At 41.4% G+C, this 25,745-nt stretch overlaps 1 protein-coding gene across 3 annotated transcripts in view; it reads left to right on the top strand.

The window, feature by feature from the left end:
• Window positions 1–25,745, top strand: part of mtf1 (metal-regulatory transcription factor 1) — a 51,866-nt gene that overhangs the window by 5,041 nt on the left and 21,080 nt on the right. For all 3 annotated transcript variants that reach the window (XM_052036681.1, XM_052036679.1, XM_052036680.1), the window contains exon 3: window positions 12,981–13,219. In XM_052036681.1, the coding sequence (XP_051892641.1) occupies window positions 12,981–13,219 (239 nt within the window). The remainder of the gene's footprint in view (window positions 1–12,980; window positions 13,220–25,745) is intronic.

Here is a 25,745-nt window from a genome sequence, read left to right as displayed (position 1 = left end):
TTAGTAAGCAGTAAATTGTCACCGTTCTACGTCTGCTGGAGCAGTAGGAAGTGAGAGTTATAGGCATAAGGTTTACCATGTGCTTCACACAAATCTGCAACTATTTTAAACTAAAGTTTTTGGATAAAATGTAATAACCAGTTATTTAAAAAAAAATGCACTCAATAATTGGTTGGATGTAGCAAATCATAATGGTGTTTAATATAGCAGGGCAGATGGGGGGAGCACTTCCATTCAAACGCTGCTTTTAAAGACGATCTGATTATTTTCCATTGTTCAAAGGACAGCATTGAGCAAATCTGTTCATTTAAATTGTCCACTGTAATTGGCAGGGTGACTTGTGAGGATTGTTGGCAACAGTGGCACACTTCCTAAACAATGAGAGGGAATAAATTGGAAGAATTCTGTATAAATTATGTAGAAGTACTAAAGCTATGATTAACCATTTGTAACAAATATTGAATAGAAACTTCAAGATTCTACTTTTCTGGTCAATTTCACTTGCTACAGCTTTTATAACTGTGTGGTGACTACTTAATCTATACATAGCTATCCCTTTTAATTTCTACAGTTGTAGATGCTTGACTTGTAAAATAATGCAGGACTTGCCTCTATGACCACACCTAACAGGAGTATTTGCATTTTGGTGAACTATTGTAGGTATTTTTGGCAGACTTCTTAAAAAAAATTCTTTTAATTTCAATATTGTGCAGCCTGAAAGAAGCACAATCTTGCATCTCTTCAATAGCTATACAATGCAAAAAGCCTACCTATATAATGCACAGAGTCTACTCTCTAATATTGACATTCCTGATGTTTCAAGTTGCATTCAAATTTACCTTGTGAATGGAAGAGGATTGAATCTTTCATGCAGTAGTATTACAAACTGAAAATTCTCAATCATAAAATAATGGACATGAAAGAAATTTTGAAAACTAGACTAATTCTATTAAATATGGATGAAAAGATTTGTTTAGTTTGCTGACAGACTGAAAAGCAGGTCTCTGAAGCTATGAAATACAATTATTATGGGAATCAGTGAAACAATAGTATTTATGATGTCTGCGTGAATTGACATCTGTTTATGTGTGAGCTATTTCAGTCTGGTGGAGGGATGTGCTTTTATAACTGTAGCATTGCCAAATCGAAAATTGCCAGGAACGTATTAGGTCAAAAGGTGGTTTAAAAATATTAAGTTTCTGCTAAGATTTGTTTGATTTATTTTTTGGCACTATTGCTAACTGAGCCCATAAAGTGTAATAACGCTGCTATAATGTGCTGATGTATATTAGTGATTCCCTTGAGGTCTCTTTTTGTTTGAGTAGAATGGCAGTTCATTAATATACTGTAATTTTATTATTTAAAGGTTTGGGCTTTGTAGAATACTGGATGAAAAAGGAACAGAAAATCTTGGTTGGACGTTGTGGACAAATAAGCAGTGTGCATCCACTTCAATTCTCTTGAATTTATTGTCATTTCAAGAGAGCCCAAAAACAGTGACACAAAGTCATTAACTAGATGTTCATTTATGTTGGGGATTCCTGCAGTCAGTCGTGTCTAAGCCTCTCAATGAGCTCCCAGAATATTAGATCCAAATTCTCCATCCTGATGCAGGGTTTCGACCCAAAATGTCAACAGTTGCCCTTTGCCCGCCTCCCCACCCTACCACAGATGCAGCTCGACCTACTGAGTTCCTCCAGTAGATTGTTGCTCCAGATTACAGCATCTGAAGTCTCTTGCATCTCCTCTGACCCTTGCCACCTCCTCATGGACTCTGGCACTGTTATAGCCAAAGTTGAGTTATCAGCTAATCACTTCAGCTCTTGCAGAAACCAGACTCTGTGTTTGCATGTGTATGGGTGGGGGGTGATAGTGGTGTCAGGGCACAGGCAGCTGGCATTGCATTGGCTGAGTGGGGAAATCATGTATGTTGGAATAAACTAGGAAGAAAGGTCAATTGTGTAATAGCACAGACTGTGGAGATCAGTGCCCAGGTCAGGCATGGTCTGGAGTGCAAGGTATTGATTTAACAATGTGTATTGCAAGTGTATCTGTACCAAGAACCTTGTATTGAAGTATTTGTTTCTGATTTTGACCAAGTGGGCAACATTACACTTCCAGTACAGTTGAGTGGTTTGTTCTATTGCAATTGACTGATACATAGGCTGTCCCTGGGTAACAAATGGATTCCATTTTTACAGATATCCATAAGTCAATTTTGTCTAAGTCGAAAAATACGTAAAAATCACTTGATCTGGTAACCATACCTCCTCAATGTTGCAATGAATGGCATCAAAAACACATGACTGATAAGAGAAAACAATTATTAAAAGTGGAAAGAGAAGAAACTAGTTCTGCCATTTGTAGGAATTAACATATGTTGGACTTCTGAATTTAGTAATATTATAGGAGCTCATTCATATGTAGTGGGTGTCTACAAGTCAGCCATTTGTAACTCGGGAACAGTTTCTACAGTGCTGATTCTGCAGTTTTTAACCATTCATGGCACTTAAATAATTTGCATTATTTGGGTATTTCATAAGTTGGTTTCCTCTTGGGCTGCTCAATTATGAAGTAAACCTCAATCTTTCTAGATTTATCTTGATGCTTAAAATGCTTCAATTGTAGAAACTGAGAGACAAAGATGGGAGAATGTATATTAAGGAAACGGCAGAGGAGTTAAACAATTATTTTGTTTGCCTTCATACAGGACACAATATGCCTGCCAGAAATACCAGAGAACCAAAGGTCCAGTGAGGACGAGGGATTGAAGGAAATATATTTAAACATTAGTGCTAGAGAAGTTGGTGAGACTAAAAGATAATTTCCAAGGATCAGATGATCTATGCAATTTAAAAAGTGAAGGAGAGAGAAAACTGGGAACTATTGACCCGTAAGACTGCCTTGGCAGTGGGGAAGCTGCTGGAATCCATAATAAATGATGTAATAATAGAACACATCAAAGAATAGTTCAAAATTGAGTGGAGAAGAGGAAATAAAGATACTTCAAGGAGATATAGACAAGCTGAATGAGTGGACAAGGACATGACAATGCAAAGTTATGTGGGGAAAATGTGACATTATCTACATTGACAACAACAGAGAGGAAAACCTTTTATTAAATGGTGAAAGGTTCAGATAGTGTCTATGTTCGAAGGGCCATAGGGTGTCCTTGTACACAAGTCATTGAAAACTAACATGCAGTTACAGCAAGCAGTTGGGAAGGCAAATGGTATGTTGCCTTTATTGTGAGAGAATTTGAGTCTTGCTACAATTATATAGGCTCTTGGTGAGGATATATTTCCTATAGCTTCACAGCAAAGATTCACTAGACTAGTTCCTGGATTCTCCAGAGTTCAGAAGAATAAGTTTCAATAAGTTCTCATCTTGCAGATTTATTACCAGGTCTGACAGGATGGATTTTTCCCTTGGCAATGAAATCTAAAACCAGGGGTTACACTGAGGAATGGCTATTTAGGACAAGATGTGAAAATCCTTGGTGGGAGGGTTGTGAATCTTTTGAATTTTTTTACCACAGTAGCTCAGTTACTGAGTTTGTCAAAACAGAGTTTGATAGATTTTTGAATATTGCAGAAATTTAAAGAGTTGGGTATTGTGTGGCAAAATGTCATTGAGGTAGAAGATCAGCCATGATCTTGATGAATGGCAGAGCAGGCTCAAAGGGCTAACTGGCCTACTCCTTCTCCTTTTATGTCCTTAAAGTGCTCAGAGGTGCTCTGCACTCTCTGGTGCAAAAGCATCCATCCTATTATATGGTGTTCAGAGCTGTACTCTAAATGGTAATTGACAATCATCTGCCTGCTGTTGATGGGAGGGGTACTATCAGCTTGTCAGTGTGCAGAGTCTTTTGCAATGCTGATTGTAGTGAAGTGGTTTCCAATAAATAATACTGGAGGGTCGTTTCCAGAAGCTAGAACGGATAGCGTATCAGTGAGTCATCAGATGTATGCTTTGGTTCTAATTTTACACATTTACACATATGTACATCATTTATTGTTAAAATACATCACAAAATGTAAACAAAAACGATTTTGAGTGGCTGATCTCATGGTCTCTTTTGGAAAGATGTTTGATTCCAAATGTAGAATTCAGTGTTTGCCCATGCTACTATTTTAGCTCCATGAACTGTGGTGAACTGCTTCCTACTCCATTTTATCTAACCCCATCAATATATCCTTGTTTCTTTCCTCCTCATGTACAATTTCACTTCCTAAATACATGTGACCTCTAAAGAATAGGGACAGCACATGTAGGTCTTTGACCTTGGGAGTTCCCTCCATGTCACGCACCATCCTGCCTTGGAACTACAAACCTCATTTATTCTTTGTTGTTTGAAAATCCTTGGCTCCTCTACGTACCATCACTAGGAGTATCTTGACAACATGGACAGCTGTGATTTGAGAAGATAGACAAATAATCACATAAGTGAATTAATAAATGGAAATAAGAATGCATCTGTGTCATTTGTCTCTATATATTACAGATTGTAGCAATTTGCATACTCTAACCACTTTTTGTGAATTTCTTTTTATGCCAAATTACCCACTAAATTTATTGGTGGAAAAGTTGTATTTGTGAACCTTGCTTTTGGACTCTCCCATAAGTGGTAACACCCCCTCTGCACCTGTGTGCCTGTATGTAAGTCCATTTACTTTCGAAATGAGCACTGCATATGACGGACAGGGAACTAAAGAGGGCATGGGACTGATGGGATTGCTCTGCTGGGAGCCAGCATGTAAACAATGCGCCAAATGGGTTCTTTCTGAAACGTAATGTAAGTACGTATATAATTGTTTTCTTGTATGGAGTAAAGATCCAACCTCAATTTATCTTCAACCTTAGCAACTTTTTATCCCCTTTGGTATTTGCCCCCGTTGAGGTCACCAATTGTTGAGAGATGCAAGGCTGCCAAATACTTTAGAAACATTCTGTTCAGCTGTGTGGGGTGGCAGTGTCCCTGTGGGTTTACTGTTAATGGTTGGAATGAGAACTTTATTTTTATTTGGTTTTATTCATCTTTACTTGTTTTTATTGATGTTTATTTTGACCAGGAGCATTCAGGCTAATTCTAGTCTTTCATACTGCAACTCTGAGATTGGGTAACTCAGCACGGATCTCAAGTATCTCATCAGATACCATTTTGATTTATTATCAGTTCTATCTGAATAGTTAATAATGGCTTTTATGGTAACTTTAAGCCAGGGCATTTAGCTTGGCAGAACTTACAGTAGGTTGAGGAGCAGACTGTTTCTTGATGCTGTTGAACTAATTCACAAAATGACTTCAGATCGACACCTGAGGCAGGCACATCAGCAACATTTAAAAGCCATTTAGATAAGTACATGGATAGGACAGGTTTAGAGGGCTATGGGCCAAACGCGGGCAGATGGGACTAGCTCGCTGGGCAACACAGTTAGCATGGACAAGTTGGGCTAAAGGGCCTGTTTCCATGCTGTATGACTCCACACTGGCTGTACATGATTATGTTAAATTTAATCGTTGACTTAATGTTTGAGGACTTCAGGATATATATCTGGTAAAATAGCCAGCAATCTTCAAAGCATCAGTGATGATATCAAGCTTGATCTTTCCACCACTGTGACCCTGCTCTATTCTATGCTGTCAGACTATTTGTATATTGTGCACTATTGAATGAACAGTTATTGTCACCACTTCCCATTTAAAGGTTTTGTCCTGGTCATTCATATCACTGTTCTTCCCAGCTGTCAACCACAGGTCAAACAGGCTGCATTTAGATTTTTCATGTCTTTGGCACTCCTGGAGCTGAGTTTGTGACAGTATTTTCTGCACCAGCTACATTAATTTTCTTCCAGCTTTAATTTCATCATGCATTACTATCAATGTGGCATGGGGACCCTGGTTTATGCCTTTGTCATCTCTCCTGGCTGCCTTCCTTTTTCACCCTTCATCAGCTTCAGCATATCCGTACTCTTCTGTCCATGTTCTGCCTTTCATTGGGTCACCTGTTCCCATCAGGTTCTGGAAGAGAACTTGTATTAGCCTCTGGCTCCTCAACATCACAAACACAGAATTTTTGTATCTCTGACATGACCTCATACCCTCCCTGCCTTCTGCCTTCATCGTTAACGGCTGTGCTTCCATTTGTTTAGATCTTGCTCTGTCATTTCCCCCTTAACCTCTTGATTCTTCTCTTCATTCTTTATTCATTTTTCAAGGCCACTTTTTAAACCCAGATTTTCTTCATTTGTGTTAATTCCCTTGTCTCTTTGAAATGCTGTGAGCTGTCATTTCTGTACCTTTAATGGAACCAGTTTTTTTTGCAAATTTTGGAATAGCTTTACTGGTAGATGTGGAAAGAACTGTAACTTCATAACAGATATTACTTGAAGTGTAAATGAGAATGTGACCAATTTCTGACACCTAGAAGTTCAGATATTGTCTTGAAGCAAACAAAAGCTGGCACTTACTATAACCAATGTTTGCTATTTAAGATTACATTTTATATTATAATTTTGTTCACCTTTATGCCAATTGCATTTGGGAAAGGTGACTGTTTGCATTCTGTACGTGATGCAAAGCATCATTCAGCAGGTGTTTGGAGAAATAATGAGGATTCAGTGTTCAGCATTATTGTAAAGTCCAATAGTTTGTCAGTTTAAACCTGGTCTGGGATTACCTCTTTGGTGATACGAGTCCTAACAAGTAATCAGCAGAGATAATTTTGCAGGTTAACTAATGCACCCTGAGATTTTTGAAGTACCCTGTATCTAGAATGTTTTCATGCATCACTTTTGTTTCACATGCAGCAGGCAAAAACCAAGGAACTGTTTGCAATCTCACAACTTTATTGTATGGCTATCTATGTTGGCATAATTTTAAAACTTAGTACCAAAAAGTGTGTAGGCCATATTAGATAATGACATAGAAGGAGGCTATTTGGTGCATCAGGTCCATGCTGTTACCAGGGGTGCAATTCCATTTGTTCAGTGTGGAAAACAGTATTGGTAGCACTGTGTAAGCCAATGAGTTGGTGGACTAGGGCAACAAAGTATATTGTGCAGGGATGTCAGATTTCTCAAAATTGAATGTATTTCAAGAGTAGGGGAAGAAGACTGTAGAAACTTCTCCCAATAGAGGACGCAGTGGGTGAAGAAAATACATAAAATAGTTTGATTTCAATAAAATAATTTATATTCAAACTGTTGGTTGAAAGGGGAATTATTAATCATCTCCATTCTGCCAGTTAACGTTGCAGTCTTTGGATGAAAATTTTCGTAAGATATTGTTGGCTAAAGCAGATTAGTGAGCTGTTTATGAAACTGGCTGAATAAATGGAGATTGTAGGAATTATGGGCATGTACACAAATCGGCAGGGAATGTCCAGTGGTGTCTCGAGATTCTTTGCTGGGGTGTATTATTTGTAGTCTTTGTGCTATTTTTAAATGAGAGGATGATATAGAAAACTTTGTATCCTTGTTTGATACAAAATTCAGGTGGCAGTGTAGATGGAAGCATTAAATTACATGGGTATTAATAGATCAAGCAATTAGGCTAAACTTTGGAAAGTGGATTTCTTTGTTTGCAAATTTAAGGCCATCCATTTTACACATGAGAAACCGAACAGAGTGCTTTCTAAAAGGTAGAAGCAATGGTGGTCCAAAAATGACTGGTGTTCCTGTAAATAGATCCTCAAGTCATGGACACAATGGAGAAGATTTAAGGAAAAGAGTAATAGCATGTTGGTTGTTAATCCTGGAGGACTCTTGTAGAAAATGACACCAGAATGTCAGTGTATGGCAGTATTAATCTCTGACCAAACCAAGAACAAAGAGTTGTAGAAATACTTTAGGAAGGATCTATTATCCTTGAATGGAGGGTAGCTTAGTTACTCCAGGATATTACCTGGATTTGAAGAATGAAATTTTGAGGAGCTTTTACATAAACTAGGATTATGTTACCTGGAGTATTTTAAAGTTTTCAGCATGTTGAAGGAAGCTAATTTAGTAGGTGGAAGCTGCTTCTGCTAGTTGGGGAATCTGAGATTAAGGGACAAAGTATATAATGTAAAGTTAAGCTTGTTAGAAGTGAAGTTAGCAAACACTTGTATGTGGAGAAGATGCTAAAAATTTGGAGTGCTCTTCATTGGCTATTGATTTCAGGGCAATTATGTTTAAAGCTAAGTGACAAATTTCCATTAATTAAAAATTATTAAGGAATAAGGGTGAAGTTAAATATGTGGAGGTCAGTCACAGATCAGCATTGAATGGTGGAACTAGCTTGAGTGATTGAATAGCCTACACTTTTTCTTTTGTTTCTAATGTGTGTGATAGAGGGAGAAGGGGAGATTACGTTGAGGGAGATGTAAAATGGAAAAGTACTTATAATTAAGGTGATGATGACATCTTTCAAAACTTATCCAGCTGTGTTCCTTGTTTTTGGTTTATTCTGTTTTAATTTTGTGGGACAGGAGGTTTGGAACAGATGGCATTGCCTCACTGGTGGATAAATCCCAATTAGAACAAAAGCATTTCATTGTGTGCCACTTGAGGAACCCAATTTAAGGCATTGTGAGAGGGGAGCGGTCATAGTTTGAAAATGAATAATTCTTATAATTGCAAAGCCAAAAATGTGTGGAATCCTTCCTTTATGAAATGTTTTTTGCCAAAGACTGATTGGGACTTTCTGAAACTGCGTGTATTCTTTGTTCATTGTTACACTTGCAGTAATCAAAGCTATCTAATTGCAGTGTAGAATTTGACCCAATTTTGGGAGAGAGAAAATGAGTCTGCTGGTTGTTAGTCCAGTTCCCCCTTCCTCCTCCCCCACCTCCTAGTTGAAATGTAAAGGAACGTGTCTAGGAAAGTATCTGGTTATATGAGGCATTTTGTTCAGGTAGCAGATGTGGAGAGAGGAAGAGAAACAGAATTAATGTTTTAGTTTGACATCATTCTAAAGGGTCACCTACGAAGATAGCAAGTTCGACATCTGAAAGAAACTAATTTGATTTGGAAAATGTAACTAACTATAATTAATATAAGCAAAGATATGGTGATGTAGAATATTATGGCACTAAAGTGTGATATGCTTCCAAGACCGGAGGTTATTACTGCAGAGTGTTAAATGATCTGAAATGTTGATACCCAACTGTTGTCATCCTAACTGATTTTTTTTGTTAGAATGTAGAAGGGACTATTCTTTTAGAATGGAAACTTGACATATCACATCACTTTGCTATTTAATAAAAGTAAATGAGAAAGGGAATTATGGGCAAGTTAGCCTGACATCTGTCGACATGAAATTGCTGAAGTGAGAAACGTTAGCCCTGCTTCTTTCCACAGTGGCTATATGACCTTTTTTTTTAAGTATTTTCAACTCTTTCTGTCTTTTAGTTTTTCAGCATTTTTTTTGCCTTTTAATGAATAGACAAGTTGTTTTAATTTTGTTTTAGCAATAGTTGATACAGAGAACAGCTTTCCTGCTCCTTTCCAAAATAATCACTTGGAATCTGTTATCTCAGTTGAAAGGCAGATAGGTTTAACATCAAGACACAACATCTCCAGTGGTGCAGAATTCCCTCCATACTGCACTGAAGTATTAGCATAGATGTTTGTGCTTGGATCTCTTTCCTTGCGGACACAGCAATAGTCTTTTGATTCAAGCTGTCATTGGTTTTTGTACTAAATGGTGGGCTTAATCTGCTACTGTTGGTGAGAATTTTAGTCTTTGAGATGGCAAAGAAACCAATGGCTTGCTATCTTGCTCATTCACTATTTTGGCAAACTTCACAATAGGTCACTAAGGAAGCATAGCAGTCTTGTAATTGAGTGTAAAAACAGATTGCATTGGAGCAATAATGAAGAGTTATTTAAAAGAATGTTTAGTACACCTATCTCCATAATGTTATTTTAGTAACTTGTGTAAGTATTAAGTAGTGCTGCAGCAAAACAATTACCCCTCAGATCATATGTTTGGGAAAATATTGCCATCTAAAGTTTACTTTATACAAGTTATAAACTGCAATCTAATGAATGGCTAAAATGGTGTCTTAGCAAGAGCATCTCATTCTTTGATGCCATGCCTAAAGTATTTTTCCTTTGGTTAAGGTCAGGTATTTAAGATGCATTTGACTTCTATGAATGCCTTGGATGCATCATTGATTCTGGGCAAGTTCTTAGTGTATTACTTTAGTAGCTTCCTTTCTTGTTGCTTCCCAAATGATCTTTGTATTTGTTGTATTACATTGCTGATATTTCGGAAGGTTCTCCAGATTTATTCACTGCATATTAAGGTTAAATTTTACTCCAGGTGTACTGTCTTATCTCCCAACCAAACCCAGGGTAAAAGTTCAAATTAAACCATCCACAACATCAATAAACTTTTTTTTTGTGCTTCTGACACACATTAACTGAAAGTGTGGAGATTAACTCGCGTAGTAATTGAGTGTCCCAGAATTTCTTGGGAATGGTGAGTTATGTGTGCTTGTTCCCACCCGCAGGTTGGCACTTAGAGTGAATCTACTAGCTTGACTTCCTCAACAAAGCTGGTTCCAATATGGTCCAAGAGTTATACAGCACAGAAGCAGGCCCTTTGCCCCAATTCGTCCATGCTGACCAAGAGCTAGTCCCATTTGCCCATTGGCCCACTTCCCTCTAAACCTTTTCCATCCATGTACCTGTTTAAAAGTCTTTTAAACATTGTAATTGTACCTGTGTCTACAGCTTCCTCTGGCAGCTTGTTTCATATACCCACCACCATTGGGTCCCTATTAAATCTTTCCCCTCTCTCCTTAAATTTATATCTTCTAGTTTTAGACTCCCCAACCCTGGGGAAAATTACTGCGGTCATCCACCATATCTACACACCTCATTATTTTGTATACCTGTATAAGGTTGTCCTTCACCCTCCGAAGAAAAAAGTCCCAGCCCATCCAGCCTCTCCTTGTAACTTAAGCCCTCCGATTCTGATAACATTCTTGTGAACCTTTTCTACATCCCTCCTTTATGGTAAAAGCCTTCCAATTGTCAATGGCATCATGCAGCAGAACTTACTTAAGTTCTGGCCACTCATGTTTTGGCAGCTGGCTGAATCAGGCTGTCAAATGCTTTGCGAATGTTTATTGATGTCAGAAACATTCAAATATTTTTTTAAAAAGCCATTTCAAATTAATTTCACTACTTAATGATAAAAACAAAATAAAAAAAGTAAAATGCAACAAAGAAACACCATTATATTTAATCATTATAAAATCTGTATATCTGCCTCCTGCCCTGGCAGGTTTTGCTGTCTATGGAAAAGAAGGGGATCCACAGAAGCAGAACCAGCAGCAGCACTGACCTGGTGTACATCCAATAGGCAAATTCCCTTCCAAGGTAGCTGGGGAATTGCAGGAATTTGCTGTTCTATCATTGGACTTCAAACACATAACAGGAACTCGCTGACAATCTCCTCTTAAAGCTTGGACTTCTGTACGTTGCACAGAACTCCTTAGCTTCCTGATGGCTATGGAAGGAAGTTCCATACAGAATCCGTGGCAGAATCTTTTGAAACGTGCATAGCGAGCTGCCAAACTAATGTTCGTCGTTACCTTCCTCAGCTTATGGAATGAACTTGAGCACCTCTTCTAGTTCTTAAGATTGGAAAATAAAGTTGTGATGATCTTCCCACGTTAACAGAATTGCTCAAATTGTTCCACATGCATTGATGTAAATCAGTAATCATTACATTTGCAGAGATTGCTGCTGATATCTGTACAGCAAAGTCCTGTAAACAGTTTGCTGGGTTTGAGGGTGTCTCCTGTGGGAGGCTTATTAGTTTGGACATGTGGTGAACTTACTGCTGTTCTTCAAATGCTGTAATTTGTTCTAGTGTTCAATAATTCAAGCAAACTGTCATTTCAATGACTCATTTGGAAAGTAGCTGCTCATTACAACAATCCCATAACTGCATTGAAATGCCATTTTAGATTATGTTGTGCAATAGAACTTAAAAGTAGAAATGTTGCCACTGAAGTGATTAATTTTGGGAATTTTAACAATGTTTTGAGTTTAAGTCCAGCCCAGATTATGTAGTAGTGATAAGAATCTGAACAGCAATGTGCTTATTTTCAAATGTGGACTCAAAGCTGCAGCACTGAATTCTCTATGCTGATGAACTTAGCACTAAAGAAAACATTTAAAACAAAAACGTTGTAAGCAATAAATGTTTTCACTGGTGGGGGCAACAAGTATTTGCTGGTAGAGCTAAATAGATATTCTAGGATCTCCAAGTGTATATCAGGATAAATTTCATTATTTTAGGTGCATAAATGTCAGCCTACATTTTTGTATTTAAGCTGTTCACTTGAAAATTTGCTGAGGCATCTGTTTCAATTCTGGACTGCTTGATTGGGTTCCATTTTTGATTTACTCAATTTGTGGGGTTAGTTTCATTTGAGACCAGAAGATGGTGTTGAACCATTACCTTTCAAGTACTGCAGTCCTTAAGCAGCAATAATTGCATCTAATGGGCAGCAAGGAGCCAATGTTAACCAGCAAGGGTAGGAATGCCAAGTGCAACGCACTTGGCACAGGATAGAGACAGCAAAGTTTTTGAATACTCTAATTGTTCTACCTTGGTAGTTTGGATTTAATTTTTCATTGTTTTAATATTTCTGCTATTGAATGTTGACTGGACCTGTTCAAATGTCTTTAATGTTGGACGTGAAGATGGTTTGCATTGCCTTTGTCTATGCTGTTACATTTTCTTTGTCCTTATCCAATTGCATGTTTGTGGATTGCAGTCAAGATGTCCTTAATAGCTCATGTTCAATTTGAACATGTTTCAATAATTTCACATTACCTTTACAATAATGTTTTTCTCAAAACGTCTGTAAAGTTGACTGGTAATGGTTTAAAGTTAAAAATATTATGTATTGAATAAGTAAATTCCCAATGGAAAGTAAGTAATTTAACATTTTTAACATTTTTTCATGCCCACAGGTAAAACGATATCAGTGCACGTTTGAAGGCTGTCCACGTACGTATAGCACAGCAGGGAACCTACGGACACATCAGAAGACTCACCGTGGTGAATACACATTCGTTTGCAACCAACAAGGCTGTGGCAAGGCCTTTCTCACCTCCTACAGCCTAAGAATCCACGTCAGAGTCCATACCAAGGAAAAGCCATTTGAATGTGATGTACAGGGTTGTGAAAAAGCATTTAACACACTGTATAGGTAAGTTGTTGTTAACTATGACTTTTGGCACATTCATCCATATCTGAAGGTAGTGGGTTCAAACTATAATCCAGATAGTTACGTAATTTAGATTGATGATATAGTAATGTTGGTGTACTGTTGTATTACACTGAGTAAGTGTCATTTGGATAAGTTCCAAATGGAATCCTGAAAAGTTTTTTTTTGTCTGTAAAATGCTTTGGAATGTCCCGAGGTAATGAAGGGAAATTAGTTTTTTTTCCCCCAAGTAAGTTCAGATTTTATCCCTGGCTAAATAGTACAGTTTAATTTTAAATCCAATGAAATCTAACCTGTTTGAGAGAATTTAATAATGTAAAAATAAGCATAAATGCTGACCCCCAATTATACTTGTGTATTGTTCTTTGTTTATTAAATTTACCTTGCAATATCAGTGGGGTGCTTTCATCATTTGAATTTAATCACCATCTTCTAACAGAACACTTCCATTACTGCAACAGTGGAATATAATTGGCAATTGGCTTTCATCGTTACACAATTCTACTGGGTTTGTCTAGAATTCACTTCAAGCCTTTCCAGTTAAAATACCTTTCATTAGATTAGATAAGATATCTTTATTAGTCACATGTACATCGAAACACACAGTGAAATGCATCTTTTGCTTAGTGTTCTGGGGGCAGCCCACAAGTGTTGCCGTGCTTCCAGTGCCAACATAGCATGCCCACAACTTCCTAACTCATACGTCTTTGGAATTTGGGAGGAAATCGGAGCACCTGGAGGAAACCCACACAGACACAGGGAGAACATACAAACTCTACAGACAGTGGCCGTAATTGAACTCGGGCCGCTGACACTGTAATAGTGTTACGCTCACTGCTACACTTCTGTGCCTGCCCATCATAAGAGTTTACATGTATTTATCACAGCATGTCTTGGTTGTGAAGGGATTTGTAACATTAATTCTGTTTCTTTTTCCATATATTGCTGCTTGACCTGCTGAGTGTTTCCAGCATTTTCTGTCTTTATTTCAGCCTTTCATCATCTGTAGTTTTTTTTTGTTTTCAATGACTTGTGTTTGTTCAAGATTTTCACCCCACCAAGCTCTGCATCCATTATCATCCTCCGCCATTTGCACCAGCTCCAAAGCAATGTTGCCACCAGTCACATCTTCCCCTCTCCCACCACCACCCCTCCTTTCGCTTTCCACAAGGATTGCTTTCTTCTGGACTTCCTGGTCTGCTCACCTCACCCCACGGCACTTTCCTCCACAACCGAAGGAGGTGTAACACCTGTTCCTTCACCCCCGCCCCCCCCCCCCCCCCCCCCCCCACCACCACCACCACCACCATCTGGGCACGTAAACAGCCCTTCCAGGTAAAGCAGCTCTTCCAACCTGTTTACTGCACTCGGTGCTCATGATATAGCATTAGTGAAATCGTGCAGATGAGGCAACAGTTTTGCAGAGCACCTGCGCTCTGTGCACAGTGGCCATCTTGAGCTTCCAACTGCATGTCAATTTAACTCTCCTTCCTGCTCCCACACCAACCTGTCTGCCCTTGGCTTCTCCATTGCAAACACAAATTGGGAGAACAACATCTTGTTCTGCTTGGATAGCCTGCAACCCAGTGGTTTGCATATTGAATTTTCCATTTTCAGGTAACCTACACCACTGCTGCTCTCACACACTCACCTATCCCCCTAGTTTTCTTCCCCCTTTGTTCATCACTCCATCCCCTCCCCCCTCCTGGTTCGCTCTGCCCATCATCCCCCTCCCCATTTGGCTCCACCTATTACCTACCAGCATCTCTCCCACACCTAGCCCCCCACCCCCCCACATACTATATGTACTGTCAATCTTTCCTCTTCCCTCTTAGTCCTGATGTAGGGTCTTGACCCAAAACGTCAATTTACAATTTTTGCTTCTACAGGCGCTGCTTGACCTGCTGAATCCTTTTAGTGTTCTGTTTTTACTCTCAATACCTGCATCTGCACTCAATTACTTTCCAGGATTCAGTTTTTAATTTCAGATCTCCTTTTCCTCAGTATGTGTGTTTGGTTTTTTTCCAAATGTACTTGGCAACACGAGTACAGAAATTTAATACTGCTTTGCCACTCTTGTTTTGTAAAGCTAAATTTAACTTGCTTGTGCAAAATACAATGCTACACCTGCTTACAGTTTCTGAATTAGCTGCTCAGATCCAAGGGGAGCCAAACTGAATAATTAATATATTTATTTCTTGGCTTTTATTTTTAAAAATCCTGCAGGTTGAGTATTAATGAGTGCTCATGTTCCCTTGGCACTTAAATTATGTAGGCAGACACCTGGATTGCTTAAGGCATGTGTCAGTATTTTCATTGCTGCTTTGGGGACCATGCATGAGGGAATGAGTTAAGGTCAAACTTGTTTTTCACTTAGTTATTTGCTTGATGCATTACGTAACAGAGCTTAGCATTAACTATCAGTTTAAGGGGGGGAATAGTTGTTTTTATTCAAGGCCTGTGTTAATCGATGAGGGATGAAGTGATTCACAACCAGTGCATTTCAAAAAATATTCCAGTCACTTAAAAAGTAGAAGCAAACTTCAAACTAATTTCCACACAAAAAAAAACACGCTGTATGACCATTTAAATTGTTCCTTAGTTGGCCAGGGCACCAGGTGAGCACCTTGTTTACAATGTGTTTAAAACATTTGTTTTAACCTGAATCTGCTTCAGTCTTTTGGTGATCATAACATCCCGGAGAATGTACAAGTAAAGATCAGTGTCTGCATTTAGTTCTCCAACAACAATCAACTGTTCCCGTTAAAACAGTGTCACTCTAATTTTACCTTCTCTTGGTATATATTCCAAGCTATTGTGAGCAACTAAATTGTTCTGAACAAGGGAGGCATATATTAAAGTGGATAGTCACAGTCATTTTTCCAGGGTAGGGGAGTCTGAAACTAGCAAGTGTACGTTTAAGGTGAGAGGGGAAAGATTTAAAGGGGACCTGAGGGGCAACTTTCACACAGAGGGTGGTGGGTGTATGGACAGAGCTGCCAAAGCAGTGGTAGAGGTGGGAACAATTACATTTAAAAAAAACATATGGACAGTGATGTGATAGGAAAGGTTTAGAGGGATATGGGCCCAATGCAGGGAGATGCTCAGGAAGGCACCTTGTAAGGCAAGGATGAGTTGGGCCAATGGGCCTGTTTCCCTACTATATAACTGGCCCTGTGACTTTTTTTCAGTAAAAGCCACTGTGAGTTTTGTACATAAGAACGCAAGAAAATAGCAGGAGTTGGCCACTCCGCCCCTCAAGCATGCCTCACTTTTCATTATGTTCATGGCTGATCTATGTTGGCCTCAATTGTGCTAGTTCCCCATCACCCTAAATTCCTTGACTTTTCAAATAATTATCTATCTCTACCTTAAATATATCCAATGATCTGGCCTCCACCACCCTTGAGGTCAGAGAGTTCCAGATATGCACTACCCTCTGAGGGGAGAAGCTTTTACACATCTCAGTTTTAAATGACCAGCCCTTATTTTCTAGCTATGTCCCCTTGTTCATAACTCTTGAACTAGTGGAAACTAAGGCAATGACAAGCTGTTCTTTAAAACAACTTTAATCTGGAGATGGTCCATTTAAACCCGAGATTTAAATGGAGCCCAAAACTTCTAATTCCACTTTGCTTTTTCTTTTTTTGTTTTCTTAACTCCTTGGATCCCTGGTGCCATTTGGATCCACTCCTTGGATCCCTGATCCCTGGACCCTTCTCAAATAAGCTTTCCACTTTAATTCTTGCTCCCAAACTGTGCATATCAAATCTCCTGTTCTGCTGCTGTCCCAATTTGGATTCTCTAGTTAAGATTCCTTCTGGGTCTCTTGGAATTCCCCCAAAAAATCCGCACAACCACTTGTTGCCTGTTTATGAACAACAATCCCATCTGTACAACACTACTATGTTGCTAATGCACCTGCTGGAGTCCTCCCAGGAAGAAAATCTGCTATCATTATCCGGTCTAGTTTTTATGTGACTCCAGACCCAACAATGTGGTTGATTCATAAATGGTGTCTGAAAATGCTTAGTAAGCCATTTATTCAAGGGCATTTAGGGATAGGCAATAAATGCTTCCTTTCCCAGTGACATGGAGAAAGATTTAAAGAGAATTTGAGGAAGACATTTTTTTTTTTACCCAGAGGTTGGTTGAAATCTGGAATACTCTGCCTCAGGAGGTGGTGGAGATGGGTACTCTGAATAGTTACCTAGTTTCTAGATGAGCACTTGAAACACCATCGCATAGAAGGTTATGGATTGAGTGCAGGGAAATGGGTTTGTATAAATAAAGACTTGATGGCCAACATGCTCGTCATGGGACTGTTTCTATTTTGTATGGTTATGTCTCTACCTCCTGAAATAAGGAAACCAAAACTCTGCAGTCCTCCAGATGTACTCTCGCCAGACAGCCCATATAGTTGCAGTGAGACTTTCTTAGTTTTACATTCCATTACCCTTGTAGTAAAGGCCAATATTTAATTTCCTTTGCCACTTGCTTGCTGTAACTGCATGCTAACTTTCTCTTTCAGATAAGAGGATATCCAGATCCTTCTGTAGAGTAGTATTCTGTTATCTTTCTCTAGTTAACATTCTGATTTACTCTTGTGCCAATCAGTGGATAACCTTGCATTTCCCATCTTTTACTACATTTATGGCTGGCTAGAAGGCTAACCAAGTTGCGTTCTTTGAAAGATATTTCCTGGGAAAGCAAATAGAAATGAGGTGGTGCTGCACAGACCACACTAAATGATTATTGACACGAATGGTTTGAAATTATCTTGACTTTAACCAATGTTAATTTCATGTCAATTGTATCCATGGATTAAGTCAACAGAAAGATATTACTAGAATAAAGGCTATGTCCATTGTTTCTTCAGTGTGATGATTGATAGTGTTGTTTTATTCTTCTTTAGGCAAAGGATGGTGATGATTTATTGTGAGGGTAGTCGCGCATGCACACATTTCCACACAATTTCTGAGATGACCATGCAGGCAATTTGCTTCCATGCGCTTTGTAAAATAGGATAAGAAACTCCTTTAGTATGGATAATGAATCCTTCCTTATTGGAACATGTTAGAATGCTGCTTTTCATTTTTATTTCTATGGTAAAATGGTGAAAGTTGGCAACTGATAAATCGTGGATATTAGAACTATTCAAAGCTGCCTCTTCTATGCATGCTTGTACAGAAACAGTTACACAGAAACTTAATTATATCTCTACATCTTGTTATTTATTTAACCAAAATATAAATCTTCAGTTTTCACCTATTAAGTGAATTGTTTATTTCTTCTTGGATTATTTCCTGCAAAATTGAACAAATCCTGTTAATATGCATGATTATTGACCGAGTTGCAGAAACTATTATGTTCGAAAAGCCATCCGAAATAACAAAACTCAAACTTATTGATGTATCCAGCCACAGGTAAGGTCCCAGAGGACTGGCGAGTAGCTAATGTTGTTCAAGAAGGGAAATAGGGATAATCTGGGAAACTTTAGACCGGTGAGTCTCACCTCAGTGGTAGGGAACCTATTGGAAAGGAGTCTTAGATAGTATTTATGAGCATTTGGAAAACCATGACCTAATTAGGGACAGTCGGCATGGCTTTCTGAAAGGTAAGTTATGAGTCTTTCGAGGAGGTGACGGAGGTGATTGATGAAGGTAGAGATGTGGATGTTGTCTACGTGGATTTTTATTAAGACTTTTGGCAAGGTCTCTGATGGTAGGCTCATCCAGAAGATTAAGATGCATGGGATCCGCAGTGACTTGGCCATTTAGATTCAGAATTGGCTTTCCCATAGAAGAGAGAGGGTAGTAGTCGATGGCATTTATTCTGGCTGGGGGTCCATGACTAGTGGTGTCCTGCAGGGATCTGTACTGGGACATCTGCTATTTGTGATGTATATAAATGACTTGAATGAAAACATGAATGGGCGGGTTAACAAGTTTGAAGATGATACAAAGATTGGTGGCGTTATGGACAGTGTAGAGGATTGGCAAAGGATACAGCGGGATATAGATCAGCTGCAGATATGGGCAGAGAAATGGCAGATGGAGTTTAATGTGAGATGCTGCACTTTGGGAGATCAAATGTAAAGGGAAAGTACACAGTTAATGGCAGGACCCTTAAGAGCATTGATGTACAGAGGGATCTTGGGGTCCAAGGACATAGCTCTGGAAGTGGCTACACAGGTTGATAAGGTGGTAAAGAAGGCATATGGCAAGAGGTTATTTTGCAGCTTTATAAAACTCTGGTTAGGCTTCATCTGGAGTATTGCATTCAGTTCTTGGCACCCCATTTTATAGAAAGGATGTGGAGGTTTTGGAGAGGGTGCAGAAGAGGTTTACCAGGATGCTGCTTGGATTAGAGAGTATTAGCTATAAGGAGAGGTTGGACAACCTTGGGTGGTTTCCTCTGGAGTGTCGGAGGCTGAGAGGAGACCTGACAGTTTATAAGATTGAGAGGCACAGATAGGGTAGACGGTCAAATCTTTTTTCCCAGGTAGAAATGTCAACTACTGGAGGACGTGCATTTAGGGTGAGAGGGGGTAAGTTCAAAGGAGATGTGCCGGGCAAGTTTTGTTTTGTTACACAGAGAATGGAAATACACTGCCAGTGGTGATAGTAGAGGCATATGATAGGGGCATTTAAGAGACTCTTAGATAGGCACATGAATGTGCAGAGAATGGAGGAATATGGATCTTGTGTATATAGAAGGGATTTAGTTAGATGTTTAATTACTAGTTTAATTAGTTCAGCACAACATCGTGGGTTAAAGGGCTTTTTCCTGTGCTGTCCTGTTATGTGTCACAAATGGTGTTGCAATTAAATTATTGGATTAATAATCTAGAGGCCTAGACTGAAAATCCAATGATTCAAGTTCAAATCTGACCTTGGCATCTATGGAATTTAAACTTAATTAATAATTTGGATAACCACTGACTGCTGAATTGTTAAACAAAAACCATGTGCTTTAACTCTAACCCACCTACTGCTGTTCCTGGGACAGACCAATCTGTCCTTGAGCTTCTACCATAGTGTAGTTGCTGGCTAGAGTTTCATGCTTGAGACTCTTATGGTATTTAGTTTTGCCACCATATTCTTATATTTTGCATGCAGCCATCTTTTAAAGGCCCACTGAAACTAATTCTTTGAGTTCTCCGATCTTTCAAAAGACTTTCAACCTGAAACAGTAAATCTAGTTCTCTTGACACAGATGCTGCCTGACTTGCTGAGTGTTTCCAACATTCTGTTTCTTTGATTTCCAGCACCTCAAAGATTAACTTTCTATTAAATAAGCCTACAGCTTTGTGGCTTTCTTTGCATCTTCTGAAGACCCCATTTAGGTATTTGCCACTGCTTCCTTAAGCTCAATTGCTCCAAGCTCCCTTTCGAGTACACCTGTACGGAGCCAATCCTGTCGGTTATCTCCGTATCCAACTCGCTCCATCTAGTGCTGACAGTGAACCCAGATATTGAACCTGTATTCACCACCCTTCTTGTCACTGACACCAAATGTACTTTGATATTTTATCCCCTGAGTATCTCCCCGTAATATACTTCACATCCCTCATTTTAAATCATTGTTCTCAATTTCCCACCCACCCAAAATAAAAGAAATTTCTCACTCTTGTCTTTCCTATTTAGTCCTTGCAAGCTATCTCATCACCATCCTCTCTGTACAATATCTCAAATTTGTGCCTGTGTTTCCCAAAATCAATCAATAAGTTATTTATCGGGACTCAACCCCTGTCAGAATACTGCTCATGGCAAAGTCATCAGTGAGATTCTATGTGATTTGTGCTAAGAGTAATCTTTGTGCTTGTCTTTGGCCTCTGACATAGTTAATCGTGCCATTCTTCTCTGTCATTCCTCTGCCATGTTCCAGCATGGGTTCCATTCCAACCATTCAACTGTAGCGAGAGGATCAATCGTTTGGCCTCTTGCCTCACTCCTGCGTATTTATGCCTTGTCCTCCAAAGATCTATCCTTGACCACCTCCTATTTCTCATTTACAAACTGCACCTTGTTACGTTATCTGAAAAAGCAACATCTCTTCACACTTACAAGAGTAGCGTTCAGCTATACGATGCCACCATCTCTCTCGACCCCTCCACAACATCAGATCTGTCACACTGCTTGTTTTCCATTTAATTGAACAGAAATTTCTGCAAACCATATATTGGGAAAACCAAGGTATTGTCATTGGTAATCCATCATGATTCCTTACTCCTTCCCTCTCCCTAGCTACAGTCCGAACCAATCTGTTCTCAACCATGTTGTCATACTCTAAATTTTCTTCAGGGTAGGTGGGTGGCAGGAGAATCAGGAGAGGGGGGAGGAGGAGCAAAGTTGATGGTAATCTGAGAGAGTGGGTTATTGGGAAATAAGTGGGGGAAGGGGACTGATGGGAATGCTGAGTGCTGGCATGGGCTTGTGCTGAATGGCAGCCTTTGATATTGTGAGATGTGCAATGAAAGGGAAATCAGGCTTTTCAAAATAGGATAGACCTTTAAGATAAAATAAAAGGACTTAACTGTTCTACAAGAAGCCAGCATGATCTCTGATCATCTTCTCTTCCTTAAAGACACTGTGAGTTGACCGTTTTTCCAAGCCCAGCTAGTCGGTGTCCCTTTATAGCGCTGGACCAGATCTCCCTGAGGTTTGAGTTGCCACACTTGTGTGCTTTTACTGTCTTCTCTGGTTTCCAGCTCCTGTCTTCTCCTTCCAGTTTTGATGCTTTTCATTTTAAAACTTGTCAGTTTCCATCCTCTTGGTGATTTAGTTTAAATCCTCACCAGTGATATTATTAAACCTCCCCCTGAGGTGTTGAGCCCAGAGTTGCTGAGGTACATTGTACATTGAGTCTGGCTTGTACATTGTCATATCTTCCCACAACTGATCCCATTATCCTTGGAATCAAAAACAGCAGCAAATTTATTTCTATTATCCTTTATCTTCTGTATTCATTGGTGTGTCACACCTGGCATTATGAGGAAAATAATTTCTTTGTGGTCAGCTTTTAAGTTTCTTCCCAGCTAGCAGTAATAGTCTTTCTGTGTATGTCACTTTGTGCTGATAGGGATCAAAGCATCTGGTTGTACACCCTCTTCTACTACATCCCCTTCTCCCTCTGAGATCTTTGACCCTGGCACCAGGAAGTCCACCATCCTTAAATTGTAATGGTGGTCACAAAATGCCTGACTGGCATCGATCTCCATGCCCTAACTCCCCACTAGCTATTGAATCCCTGTCATTGTAAATCTCCTCCTTTACTCTCTCTCTCTCTCTCTCTCTCTCTCTCCCTCTCTCCCTCTCTCCCTCTCTCCCTCTCTCCCTCTCTCCCTCTCTCCCTCTCTCCCTCTCTCCCTCTCTCCCTCTCTCCCTCTCTCCCTCTCTCCCTCTCTCCCTCTCTCCCTCTCTCCCTCTCTCCCCTCTCTCCCTCTCTCCCTCTCTCCCTCTCTCCCTCTCTCCCTCTCTCCCTCTCTCCCTCTCTCCCTCTCTCCCTCTCTCCCTCTCTCCCTCTCTCCCTCTCTCCCTCTCTCCCTCTCTCCCTCTCTCCCTCTCTCCCTCTCTCCCTCTCTCCCTCTCTCCCTCTCTCCCTCTCTCCCTCTCTCCCTCTCTCCCTCTCTCCCTCTCTCCCTCTCTCCCTCTCTCCCTCTCTCCCTCTCTCCCTCTCTCCCTCTCTCCCTCTCTCCCTCTCTCCCTCTCTCCCTCTCTCCCTCTCTCCCTCTCTCCCTCTCTCCCTCTCTCCTCTCTCCCTCTCTCCCTCTCTCCCTCTCTCCCTCTCTCCCTCTCTCCCTCTCTCCCTCTCTCCCTCTCTCCCTCTCTCCCTCTCTCCCTCTCTCCCTCTCTCCCTCTCTCCCTCTCTCCCTCTCTCCCTCTCTCCCTCTCTCCCTCTCTCCCTCTCTCCCTCTCTCCCTCTCTCCCTCTCTCCCTCTCTCCCTCTCTCCCTCTCTCCCTCTCTCCCTCTCTCCCTCTCTCCCTCTCTCCCTCTCTCCCTCTCTCCCTCTCTCCCTCTCTCCCTCTCTCCCTCTCTCCCTCTCTCCCTCTCTCCCTCTCTCCCTCTCTCCCTCTCTCCCTCTCTCCCTCTCTCCCTCTCTCCCTCTCTCCCTCTCTCCCTCTCTCCCTCTCTCCCTCTCTCCCTCTCTCCCTCTCTCCCTCTCTCCCTCTCTCCCTCTCTCCCTCTCTCCCTCTCTCCCTCTCTCCCTCTCTCCCTCTCTCCCTCTCTCCCTCTCTCCCTCTCTCCCTCTCTCCCTCTCTCCCTCTCTCCCTCTCTCCCTCTCTCCCTCTCTCCCTCTCTCCCTCTCTCCCTCTCTCCCTCTCTCCCTCTCTCCCTCTCTCCCTCTCTCCCTCTCTCCCTCTCTCCCTCTCTCCCTCTCTCCTCTCTCCCTCTCTCCCTCTCTCCCTCTCTCCCTCTCTCCCTCTCTCCCTCTCTCCCTCTCTCCCTCTCTCCCTCTCTCCCTCTCTCCCTCTCTCCCTCTCTCCCTCTCTCCCTCTCTCCCTCTCTCCCTCTCTCCCTCTCTCCCTCTCTCCCTCTCTCCCTCTCTCCCTCTCTCCCTCTCTCCCTCTCTCCCTCTCTCCCTCTCTCCCTCTCTCCCTCTCTCCCTCTCTCCCTCTCTCCCTCTCTCCCTCTCTCCCTCTCTCCCTCTCTCCCTCTCTCCCTCTCTCCCTCTCTCCCTCTCTCCCTCTCTCCCTCTCTCCCTCTCTCCCTCTCTCCCTCTCTCCCTCTCTCCCTCTCTCCCTCTCTCCCTCTCTCCCTCTCTCCCTCTCTCCCTCTCTCCCTCTCTCCCTCTCTCCCTCTCTCCCTCTCTCCCTCTCTCCCTCTCTCCCTCTCTCCCTCTCTCCCTCTCTCCCTCTCTCCCTCTCTCCCTCTCTCCCTCTCTCCCTCTCTCCCTCTCTCCCTCTCTCCCTCTCTCCCTCTCTCCCTCTCTCCCTCTCTCCCTCTCTCCCTCTCTCCCTCTCTCCCTCTCTCCCTCTCTCCCTCTCTCCCTCTCTCCCTCTCTCCCTCTCTCCCTCTCTCCCTCTCTCCCTCTCTCCCTCTCTCCCTCTCTCCCTCTCTCCCTCTCTCCCTCTCTCCCTCTCTCCCTCTCTCCCTCTCTCCCTCTCTCCCTCTCTCCCTCTCTCCCTCTCTCCCTCTCTCCCCTCTCTCCCTCTCTCCCTCTCTCCCTCTCTCCCTCTCTCCCTCTCTCCCTCTCTCCCTCTCTCCCTCTCTCCCTCTCTCCCTCTCTCCCTCTCTCCCTCTCTCCCTCTCTCCCTCTCTCCCTCTCTCCCTCTCTCCCTCTCTCCCTCTCTCCCTCTCTCCCTCTCTCCCTCTCTCCCTCTCTCCCTCTCTCCCTCTCTCCCTCTCTCCCTCTCTCCCTCTCTCCCTCTCTCCCTCTCTCCCTCTCTCCCTCTCTCCCTCTCTCCCTCTCTCCCTCTCTCCCTCTCTCCCTCTCTCCCTCTCTCCCTCTCTCCCTCTCTCCCTCTCTCCCTCTCTCCCTCTCTCCCTCTCTCCCTCTCTCCCTCTCTCCCTCTCTCCCTCTCTCCCTCTCTCCCTCTCTCCCTCTCTCCCTCTCTCCCTCTCTCCCTCTCTCCCTCTCCCCCTCTCTCCCTCTCTCCCCTCTCTCCCTCTCTCCCTCTCTCCCTCTCTCCCTCTCTCCCTCTCTCCCTCTCTCCCTCTCTCCCTCTCTCCCTCTCTCCCTCTCTCCCTCTCTCCCTCTCTCCCTCTCTCCCTCTCTCTCTCTCTCTCTCTCTCTCTCTCACACACACACACACAACAGCTGAGTCACCCATGCTGCCATGAACTTGGTGCTGGTTGTATCACCAGAGGAACCATAGTCTTCTCCAGTGCTCAGAGGTGAATATCTGACAGTGTGGTGCATTCAAGACTCCTGTACAATCTGCTTGGTGGTCTTGGTCTGTCTAGCAGTCACCATTCACCATTTGCTCCCTGCCTTTTGATGCATAAGCTATGGGGTGACTTGTATCCACATGACAATGGGCCTTATAAATACACTGTAATGACATCAGCAGCTGCTCAAGATCTGAGAAGTAGATCGTGAGCTGTTTCTGTTGACAACATTTCCACACAGTGGTTGTCCAGGAAGTGAAAAGCATTCAACATTTCTCACGTAATACAACTGAACTGGACATAGTTGTCATATCTGTATTTAGTTGAAACAAACCTAAAAGTTCAATAACCTTTGGGTTGACACTTAGCACCTGGCTGACTGCTTTGCTTAATTATATAACTTTAGTTTAACTATGAACAACTCCTGTTTCTCTCTTTTCACCAATTTTTTATGCTTATCAAATTCTTAGACTTTGAACTCTGTTGCATTCAGTTTCAGTGGCACACTACTTCAGCAAAGTCTATTTTGTTGTATGCACCTTTTAAGCCAGGGCTTTGTTCAGGTTTCCTTGACAGTAAATATACCCTATTCAAATAAACATTCATAGTTTTGTACTTAATTGTTAAATGCCATGGGCAGACAGTTGCTTACTGTTGACTAATACTGTAAAAT

Source organism: Pristis pectinata, chromosome 22 (genome assembly GCF_009764475.1).
Source record: "Pristis pectinata isolate sPriPec2 chromosome 22, sPriPec2.1.pri, whole genome shotgun sequence".
Classification (NCBI taxonomy): domain Eukaryota; kingdom Metazoa; phylum Chordata; class Chondrichthyes; order Rhinopristiformes; family Pristidae; genus Pristis; species Pristis pectinata.
This window is presented reverse-complemented; position numbering and strand designations above follow the sequence as displayed.